Source organism: Erpetoichthys calabaricus, chromosome 2 (assembly GCF_900747795.2).
Source record: "Erpetoichthys calabaricus chromosome 2, fErpCal1.3, whole genome shotgun sequence".
Taxonomy (NCBI): domain Eukaryota; kingdom Metazoa; phylum Chordata; class Cladistia; order Polypteriformes; family Polypteridae; genus Erpetoichthys; species Erpetoichthys calabaricus.
The window spans coordinates 286,792,924-286,804,343 of record NC_041395.2 but is presented as its reverse complement, the minus strand read 5'-3'; the positions used below and the strand labels follow the sequence as shown (position 1 = coordinate 286,804,343).

The 11,420-nt window shown below is 37.2% G+C and overlaps 1 protein-coding gene across 1 annotated transcript in view; it reads left to right on the top strand.

Annotated features, from left to right (window-relative positions):
• Nucleotides 1-955: 955 nt before the first annotated feature.
• Nucleotides 956-11,420, top strand: part of arhgap19 (Rho GTPase activating protein 19) — a 60,049-nt gene continuing 49,584 nt past the window's right edge. Inside the window, exon 1 of the mRNA XM_028795699.2 lies at nucleotides 956-1,014. Within this exon, the coding sequence (XP_028651532.1) occupies nucleotides 986-1,014 (29 nt within the window). The 5' untranslated portion in view covers nucleotides 956-985. The remainder of the gene's footprint in view (nucleotides 1,015-11,420) is intronic.

The following is an 11,420-nucleotide window of genomic DNA, read 5'->3' as shown; positions in this document are numbered from 1 at the left end:
CTTTGCAGGATCGCCCTTTGGATATGTGAATGTTTTGAATTGCAAATAAATGAGGTTATGATTGAATCTAATTTCTTAAAAAATTATTTGTGAATGTACTTGTATATGGGGATACTTTGAAACAGAAAAAGAAGCTTAGGAAGGATATTCAACTTGACAGTGTTAATTCTCCCTGCTAAAGTGAGATGGAGGGTAGACCATCTATACACATCTTGTTTAAGTTTCTCCAAGCAGAAAGCAAAATTTTGTTGAAAAAGAGCTTTGTTTACTTGTATTCTTGTTGTAAAATGCAATCGTATCTCAATTATAATGCTAACAAACCTTTCTTGCCACTATTCCTTTGCGTTAATCAGATTGAAATTCCCCAAATTCACTGTGTGTTCATTATAATTTTTGTGTCTCTGTATATAAATTTGACATTATTTCCTCCAATGCATTATAGGATACTTGGAAAAGCTCTCTGAGCTGACTGATCACAAATTAATTAAACTAAATGTATACTACACACTATATAAAAATGTAATTTACCTGGTTTAAATGATACATACTTTACTATACATGTGTTTCTACTTTAACATTTTTAATTATTTTTGTAAGCAATTATTTGTTTTATTTTTTATATTTTACATTATTACAGTAACTATTCCTTTGTTTGATTACAGCAATTTTAAAAAAAAAATCTTATTTAAAGATTACAGACATTATTTTAAATAGTATATACATGAAAAAAATCGTTAACCGTCATATCATGTAATTGAATGTACCTGTATTGCTCACAAGAAGAACCGTGAGATAAAGTAGTAAATGACCGACAAACCTACCAACAACGCCTTCCAGTACGTAATAACTAGAGGTTCATTCAAACGGACCAATAGCATGTCAGAAAGACGAAACCGCGCTTCCTGTTACACCCACTTCACTCCATCTTCCAATCAGAACAGCGTAGTTGGTGAGAGGCGGGGTTGGTGGAGTTTTCAAACAGAAGATGGCTGCAGATCAGGATACAGAGGAAAGGTAAAGTAAAGCAATTGAACACAATGTTAAATTAAGTCTTTAGTCGTGCTGTAAGATGATTTTCAGATTTTTATGTTTAGTTTTTTTTTCTATGTTTATGCTCTTCCAAACCGAATTCGTGTTCTTAATGTGAAGTTTTTCTGTTAAGGACAAAAACGTAACACTCGCTGCATTTGCTCCTGTAAGGAGAAACGGTTGTGTATCTGGAAAGCGTTTTCTTTTTCCCAAACTTTAAAAACCAAGTTTTGCGTGCAAGCGTCTGTTCCGTTGGTATCCATCCCTCTTTGTTTATTCGTTTCTGTAGACGTCAGTGAGGAGATACTATCAGCTGTTTTTTGTTTTCCTTTCGCATGCATCATCCTATTGTTCTTTGCGAAATATACGTTGTAATTACTACATTTTGCAGCCAAACGATCATTTTTGTTAAAAGCGACCCGTCATTTAGTGGCGTTTATGGGAGAACAGTCGTATCTTTATTACTTTTGCTTATAATGTTGTGACTGCGTTTAAGCAAACAGAAGCTAGGACTTTTTTCGGCCCGAGAGCAGATATCGGATTTACTTTTGATACGTAGAGGCTGATTATGCCCTGGGGCAATCCAAAATGCATTTGATTGGAACAAAAATTCGTTTTTTGTAATGTACCCGTTGTTATGTTCAGTTGCCAACCCGTTCTTTATACTGTAAGCTCCCACCCCCAGGGTCAGAATATTTAGTAGAATTAAATTTAACATAGTGCTAAAGTGAATTTAACAATGGCTGATTCTTCAGTATTTTTATTGTTTCGAAAGATCTGATGCGGGGGTGACCTGTTACGTACAGTATATTTATATAAAAAAAAAAAAAAACAATTGGAAAATGATATTCAGTGCTTGTAATGTATGTCAAGTATTTTTACATGGACAGTTTTTACTTAATAATTGAAAGTGATGTCTCATTTTATCGTCCGCACTAGTTCTAAACTTGAAGAAATTAATATCGGAAAGAATACTGGCATAGTTAAAATAACCTATGTGGATGTCTAACGTGTCACGATAAAAAGAAATGAAGGTGGTGAGGCGGTCTGAGCAGAGGAGAAAAGGTTATAAGTGATGGAAAGATCAGAAGCCCTGTGATCGCACTGGAGGAGATGAGATCAAAAATATATTAACTAGAGCGGTTGCAGATGACGAGAGAAGCGAGTCTCACTTTTAAGAGTGTACAGTATAACACTCTGGAAGGGATGAATGGAACGAAAGGGGTAATTGTCCATCCTGTTAAACGGATTTAAAATGGCTATTGTTAGTGGTTTAACGTGCATATACTCGCAAAGGTATAATGAATCTGGACAAGAAAGTATGACGATCACAATTATCATTTTTATGTTCTGCTCAAAACCCTTTTCAAAGCATCCGCTTTTTCTAGTTCCGTTTGTCTGACTGTGTGTGCATCTCCTCCGTTTTCCATCAGTCGACATTGGTATTCAGTGTCTGATTTTTCTAATTTGTCCAGTACTTATTTCCTTGACAAATTCATAATTTGTTTATGCGATTTGCTTTCTGTTCATATTTGTTGTTCCTTACATAACACTGTTCATCCTTTGGTGTCGTACTTCATTACCTCCATGTTGGTATTTGTGGTTTCACTAAATTGCCCCTTTTTTGCTTCATATCCATGTCTTTGGGACATATAATGCTACTGTTACCACCCTAGCTGTTCAGTTCAGTCTATACAGAGTCACACTGGGCTCAGTTGTTCATTTTAACCAGTAATCTAGATTTAGATTAGGCTAATTTGAGCCTTTTATTGAGGTAGCAATTTATTTCTCCTTGTTTCCTGGTTTGTAAACTGACACAGGATTTGGAGCGAGTTAATACTTTTTGCATTGTGTGTGTGGTTTTTTGTATTGTTTTTTGATTGTATTGTACCAGAAGATCTTGTAACAATAAAGAAACATTAGACAATATAATAAACGTTGCAGAGGATTTGTTCATTTTACGCCTCTCACAAATAACTGTTCAGCATAAATGGCTTGCAGTTTAGAAACTGATTTGAAAAGTTTGGAATTAAAACCTGCAGCCGTTCATGAATTATGGCTCAGGTAGCCTTATTTATGATACCATTCAGAACTTTGGGAACAAGACCTCTAGGGTTTGTTGTGCTGTCTCTTGTATTTTTAATAACTTTGAACGTGCACTTCTAATTCACGCTTGATGGTTCGGTGGATGCATAGAGAGAATTTTATTTGTCCTAAGTGGAAATGTAGGTTTGATGTTAACTCACTATTGATAGTTTGCAATGTCTGTACCTGATTCTACTGCACTATTAAATTCACACTAAAGATCTGCAACATAAATTACCTGATGACCAGCAATGAATAATGACAGACTACAGAATAAGATATTAGTTTGATATTAATCAAAGTGAGTGACATTACATCTGCTTGTTCAAAAGTGTGTAAAGTGGCACTTTATATATTTATCTATTGATAGGATAATAGGATATTATTATTTTGAGCTATGATAGATTAACAATGAAGGTTGCTTTCATGTTATTTAATCAAGCTATTAATATTTACATCTAGATATTTGCTCAAGGGTTATATTATTTTATTATTATTATTTCAACCGCTAATTGTTGGAACATGTTTTGAGTCACCTCTGTGATGTAAATTCTATACTTTGAGTGTTGGAATTAAAATATTATATTTATCAGTATTAACACCATAACTAATATAATCAAACTTAAATATTCAGTTACAAAACATGCATCTTGATTTTACTATGTGTTGTTCGATGTTAAAAATGCCAGAATAACCAAAAGGCAGGATCCAGTGGTCTCTAAAAGTACTGAGCAAACAGCAGATTATGAGCATAGTTCATGAAACCTGCTACCTAGACTATTTATTTTATAGTGTGTAAGGCATGGCATAAAGCAAAATCAATCACATGAGTATGTTTAAAATGCAAAGACTTTAATGTTTGTGGGCTGTGCAAAAGATCAACTATTATAACTTGACATTATCCATGGCTATATCTGACTGTTATTCCTCTGGTATGTTTTGCATGATGATTAATTACTAGACCTGTTATTTAATTAGCATATTTAGGAATTTGCTAACAGTGTTTTTACTGTGTGAGCCTGGTCAACTTCTGCCCCAGGTGATAAAGTTGCTGCCTACTGTCCTCCGTTAGCTCTGTCAGTTAGGCTATTTACGTGGCACTCTGTAGCAGGGCTGAGAACATGCTGTGGCGATAAGCTGACTTAAAGAATTCTGTTCTGTTAGCAAAAAAAAAAAAATTAAAACTGAAATGTGTAACAATGCAAAAACTTCAAACAATCCCAATTTATTAACTCACTGTTGTGAGGACATCTTAATTACATTCATGTAGCATTTAATGAAAGTTTGCAGTCTAATAACTTTCATTTTATTCTTCCAGATGGACATGTTTGCTATACTCTTTATGCATAACTGATAACTATACAGTAACTCTATCCCTTTCAAAACTGCAGCCTGTTGAATTTCGCTTTTAATGTCAGTGTGTAGTTCCTTAATATTTAAAACAAATTAAGGAGGTACAAACACTTTGAAACTGAGCCTCTTTTTGTGCTTAAGTTTTATAAACCTGACCACAAGTGCCTGCCACCCTGAAATGTATTAAGCAAGTTTGTGAATGTATTTATGTACATTGCAAAATGTAATATTAACATACAAGGTTCTCAGGGGAGAAGCAGAAGCCAAATCAGGAAGAATCTTGCAAATATACAATATGTAATAAAGAACACACACACAAATGAGCCAAGTTCTCCAGACTTTATAAGATTGAAGTTTCTATACTTGAATTGAACATACAGTTAACAGCTTTTATATAGATTAACTAATATGGTGAACATTAAGCCGAAATAGGTAGCCAAAATTGAGAAAAATGCTGAATATAAAATCGTAACTTTGTGCCTATGTATTCATATCGCAAAAATAAAAGAATAATAAAAACTACATGGCCCATAGAGCAATGAAAAGATCACACCCAAATTTCCAAGATAAAAGTACAGTATAGTAAATCCTCTGCTATCCACAAATTCTGTTCTCATTGTTATAAAAGCCTAACCAGTTTTCCAAGACTCGCAGACCAATATCACCTTTTTGCAGCCATGTGGAGTAGAGAAAAAATTCTGAAAGGGTTATCATGCAGCAGCAACACGCGAGATTGAGCAGTAACCGGCCTATGATGCCTTAGATGTCCAGGACTGAATGCAGGATACACAATGTATCAACGTGTGTGTGTGTACCAGGTGGCAAAGTAAGTGTGGTCATAAACTTGCACTGATTAAGTCACTGTCGTTTGTACGCTTTTCTTGTCGCTACTACTGATTGGATAGTTTAGTAAGGTCCTTGGTTTGACCCTGCTGCATTCACTCATTCCTCTTACAGACCGCCAAAATGATAATTACAAATTGCTGTCTAGAAGAAGTAAAAGTCCTAACAAGGCTTCCATAGGTGAACATGTGGAATTGATCATTACTGAGCCTTGAGGGACAAGAGTGGAGGATTGTTGCGTTTGCCTGAACCACTCTTCCCCTGCCGGTCCTAACCTGAGCTGGCGTCATATTCGATCTCACTTCTCCACACCCAATCTCTATAAGTCTTGTCCTATGTGAATTGGAACTGTCACAAAGCATTTGTCTTCTCCATTCATTCTTATGGCTCCTGCTATGTTGACAAGTCTCCACGTTCTGATGGTATTTCACATGTTCTAAGATTTTCAGTTTTTCAGATACATTTATTAAATTTCAACAGGGGCAGTGTAGTGCCAATGAAAATGTTTTGCCATGTGCTCCTAAGCGCAAATGGCTTATGATTATTTTAGTTGATTTTTGGTACATGAAATTATGGGTTTATGGTAATAGGCAGCAAAAGTGTATTGTGAATAGGGTCTACTGGAACCTAACCCCATTTTTCCATAGGATAAATGCTTCAATATGCACAGTTTTCATATTTATGAGGTTTTACAGGATTTTTACATTGGCTAAAAGTAGCACCCAGGGCATCCAATTTGTCCACTAATCAATTAATCTACTGAATCTGTGCAATATGTGTTTATGATCATGGGTGGGAAACCATCCCATGTCCATCATGTCACTGGGCAAACTCCTACATGAGTCCTCATTGTAATGACCAGTTTTAGAGTCACAGATCAACTGGGTCTGCATATTTTCAGGTGTGGAAACAAATCTGAGCATGTGGAGAAAGCCCATATAGATTATGGAGGGTATACATAAATGATTTCGACGCAGTCTCTTAGAGCTATGAAATAACAGGTTCTAACCAAGGTTCCAGTCTGTTGTAAATAAAACCTATTGTCATACACAAATTCCATTTAAGTGCTTTTGCTCAAGAAATTAAGTTAAATTAACTGAAAAGCAGACTTGTAACTTAAGGAGGTTATGTTTCTTCTACTGCAGCCTAAGTTATTCTTCTGTATGTCAGTTAATTGTTTGAACCTGCTTATTCCAATTAATGATAAAATGAAGCTGAAGCCAATATAGATTGTATTTGACCAAAGGCAGAAATCAACTCTCAAGGGGCATCTGTCAGAGTTGTATTTGTGTGGTGTGAAAGTCAAGTACCAATTTTACTAAAGCATAACTTACATGGAATCAGTTGAGCCCCGGATATAACAATTTTTAATGGTATGAAGTGTTTGATATTGAAATCAGTACATTCAGACAAGAGACTCGTTAGGGAAGACAATGAGGCATATATGGAGATTTTCATAATCTTTTCAAGTCTTCTGGAGTAAAAAAAGACACAAACTTGCATTGATTATAGTTACGATAAAGATCTGCTACACATTTTCTAAAGAATTGTTTAATACCTGATTATAGCACAATATACCATTTAATTCATGCCTGCCTTTCCCTAGGAATACAGAGATATTCATAATAATGTATGAACACTCCCTTGTCAGCCAGCTGAATAGTAATTGAACATAATGATTCAAATGAATTAACAGCACAATGTTATCTTTGGTAATACTGTAAAATTATGTGTAATTTTTCAGAAAGGTAATCTAACACAAGATGGTTAAATGTTGGATTTTGGTAGCTCAGCTGGAATTAACTTGGATTTAATTGAAAGGCAATGAGTGTCATTTAGCATTGAACGTCTAAAAAGAGTGCTTAAGGTAGATTTTCAAACTAATGTGCCCTGAATTTTGAATTTTTTGGAAAATTATCAGTGTGGACCTTATAACTAAAAGTATAAATTCCAGCTTCTGATTCAATGTTTAACCTTCCTGTGATATGTTAAAACTGCTCACGAACAGTTTTTCTATCCTAAGAGAGAGACATAAAATAAATGTACTCTGTGGATAATCGTATCAGCTAAATATTACTAATTAATTACAGAACTCGCCCTTCCCTGTGCCATAAAGTAAGGTGGCAGGGTGGAGAAGGAATTTTACTATGCCATACAGGGGCTGTATATGCTCTGTGTGCCCTAGAATACCATTCACAAGGGCCATAAATGTGAAAATGAAACTGGGTTGCAACGTGCAGTGTTCCCTTGGGATGCTACTTTGGAATAGATAATCCAGCTATTGACAAATATGCATGACCTTCCTCTGGAGAGAGTGAAGCCAGGGAGGAGATGACACAGGTGGTAACACCGCCTTGCTTTTAGACAGTATATGGTCCCTGTGGGACTATGCTGGCCTGATGGTGACCTGCCCAGAACATCAGTCCCTTCAAGGTTAATGGGAGGCTTGGGGTGAAGCAGTTATAGAGCTTCCCGGATTCAGGAAGTGATTTCAGGGCTCAGCTGGAAGTGACCTAACCCTGGGATTTAGACCTGCCTTTTCTTCTCCCAGCTCCGTATTCCACCAGCATGTGAGCTCAGTTGGACTTTGAACACTATGAAAATTATGCTAGCATTCTAATGAAATGCGAGTGCTTCTTACTGAGGCAATATTGTAAAGTCCATGTCCATTTTAATGCAGTGCATTCTTATACCATTACTTTAATGAAGTGCCCAAACCGTTTGTTGGTAAAGCCTTTCAAATGCTAATTTCTGCTAAGAAGAGTTCTGTTGCATTATTAATATGACCAGAACAGACACTGTAGGTTAATCATATCTTTATTGTGTCAATGGCAATGTGAATTACACTTCTCTCTGTCCATCCCTCCCTCCCGATTTATAGCTTTCATTTGGGTCTTGCAAGAAATACAATATGATTTCACTTTTTGCTGGCATCTGTCTAGTCAGGGAGACAATTCTTTATTAATAAATACCGAATTATATCAATCAAGCCTGATATTTCCAAGTTTAAGGCTGCAAGAATGTTTATTAGGGCTGGGAATCGATTAAAAAGCAGTTGCGTAAATGTATTGAATGAATTATGCTTAATTGCATCTAACATTAAAACACATACAATTAATATATAAATCATGAAGTAAATTAACATAGAATGAGAACAAATAAATTTAAAAAAATTTAATGACATAGTTTGAACTTAATCAATGACCTTAAGTCTGAACTTTTAACAAAATACTACTTGAGCAAGTACAACCTGAATTTGAATGATTTCCTAAAAGGCAAGTTGAAAAGAAGGCAATAAGAAAACGAAGCCAATGTATTAATTCTCAGATTGGCTTAGCATATGAGACACAGACGTGTCAAAGTAAAAAAATGGTCGAGACCACTATTGACTTTGAATGCACAGATAGACTGATTTAATTGAAACAATGCATATCTCTTAAATGGGTTTTCTTTAAAACTTGTGTTAAAATTTAGCAAATTCTATCCTCAACTGTTCATTACCATCAACAACTTGATAATTATACTCTACACAAGCGTTTTTCAACTGGTGCACCATAATAACAGTGTAATGCCTCAGGTTCCTGACCTGAGAGAGACCCACTCCTCAGGTGATTGAAACCTGTCCAAGGAGGACAGAACTACCTGGACAGGCTGACATAAAAGTAGCTCTGTGGTTGCCGTTTTGCAGACACAGCACTTAGAGAGAGAGCACTTTAGCAGGCAGGAGACATGCTGGAGGTCCACTTGCCTAAGTGCTTGTTAGCCTAGTGACCCTTGCAAAGCAAAAGGACAATGGACATACAAATTGCTTCTGACCCCTGGTCATTGGAGGGAGGCAGAGAGAGGACTAACTGTATGAGTGGGCAAAGGGAAGAAACAGCTGGAAAATGTCCCAAGTGCTCACTAAGTGCTGTGCCTGTGAATGGCCATCTCTCATGCTGCTTTTTTGCCATCCCATGTCCCACCCCTTTGGACAGTTTAGCATGTTTAAGGGCCAGTTTATACTTCACGCTCAGAACGCGTTCGCACATGCATCATGGCTGCCATGTGTTCCCAGCGTTCATCAGACATGTCCTCTGAGCATGGCCTCAGAAATTAATGCAACGGGTGTGCAAGTTCCAATACCAGCAAGAACTCGAGGCTGCAGTGTGATCAAGTTGGAACGTGATGTAAGAGTCTCTGTTTACTATCTACATGTGACAGAAAGCTGCTTTGTGGATCCTACAAGATTGATGGGCATGCTTCGATGTTTGATGAATGGTTCAATGAGGTGAAGCAAAATGCCAACATTCACATGTATTCGTGGTGCTTTTATATTCAAGTGTCGCATATTCCCCAATGTAATGACATGATGATTTTTTTTTTTTTTTTTTTTTTTTGCACCTTCACAACAGCAACAGAATGTACAGCAATGTGTTTGAGCCACAGAAAAAAAATTAAGGACACAGTGAAAATGTCTTTTTTTTTGTGTTTAAAGTGGAAATTTCAACTTTAATCTCGTAGTTTATTTTATCACTGAAGTAGACCATCATAAATGTCATCTTAAAACCGACCCATTTGTTAATTGCCACGTGCTTCTGGAGCTTCCTCCTGAACTGACAGCAGCGGCAAGCAGCAATCACCACACAGAACTCATTATTTTTGATATTCCTACGGATAAGTCATTAACTTTATTAACAGTATTCATTATTTAAATAATTACACGTGGGGGCGGCTTGGTAGCAGTATGGTAGTGCTGCTGTCTCACAGGGAGTCACGTGCCTGGTGTTCCCTGCCTGGAGTTTGCATGTTTTCCTGGTGGGTTTCTACAATGTGCTCCAGTTTCCTTCCAAAGACATGAAGGTTTGGGTATTTGGTGATGCTAAAATGATGCTAGTGTATGATTGTGTTCACCTTGTCGATGAGCTGATGCCCCGTTCAGGGATTGTTTTTGCCCCGCGCCCAGTGCTTGCTGGAATGGGTGCATCCCTGGATTGATGGATGTAATCATTAAACATCCTTTTCAGAGATATTGTGGCAAAGTGTCCTTGGAATTAATGAATGTTTCAGGCAATTTACAACACATCGAAGCCAAACGTTTTCTCACCATGATGATATCGTGCACTGCCAACTGGTGGAATCTTCCAGATTTACGTAAAGCATGTGCGCAAGTATAAACAGTACAACTCTTGCATAGCAGTAGCGTCTGCTGGAGCATGAGTGGCGTCACGTGAAGTTTAAATCTGGCCTAAGAGATTTAATGGTTATTTGTTATATAGAAATGTGGTGTGACTTGACATTTTTTGGGTTAGAAAAAAATGAGTGCCACCACCAAAAAAATGGTTGGAAAACACTGCTATACAGTAATCCCTCCTCCATCGCGGGGGGTTGCTTTCCAGAGCCACCCGCAAAATAAGAAAATCCGCGAGGTAGAAACCATATGTTTATATGGTTATTTTTATATTGTCATGCTTGGGTCACAGATTTGCACAGAAACACAGGAGGTTGTAGAGAGACAGGAACGTTATTCAAACACTGCAAACAAACATTTGTCTCTTTTTCAAAAGTTTAAACTGTGCTCCATGACAAGACAGAGATGACAGTTCGATCTCACAATTAAAAGAATGCAAACATATCTTCCTCTTCAAAGGAGTGTGTGTCAGGAGCACAGAATATCACATAGATAGAGAAAACAATCTCTAGCAAACAAATCAATAGGGCTGTTTGGCTTTTAAGTATGCGAAGCACCGCGGCACAAAGCTGTTGAAGGCGGCAGCTCACACCCCCTCAGTCAGGAGCAGAGAGAGAAAGAGACAGACAGACAGACAGAGTTTGTTTTTCAGTCAAAAATCAATACGTGCCCTTCGAGCTTTTAAGTATGTGAAGCACCGTGCAGCATGTCGTTTCAGGAAGCAGCTGCACAAAAGATAGCAACGTGAAGATAATCTTTCAGCATTTTTAGACGAGCGTCCGTATCATCTAGGTGTGCGAACAGCCCCCCTGCTCAATCCCCCTACGTCTGGATCAGAGAAAGTCAGCGCAAGAGAGAGAGAGAAAAGTAAGTTGGGTAGCCTCTCAGCCATCTGCCAATAGCGTCCCTTGTATGAAATCAACTGGGCAAACCAACTGAG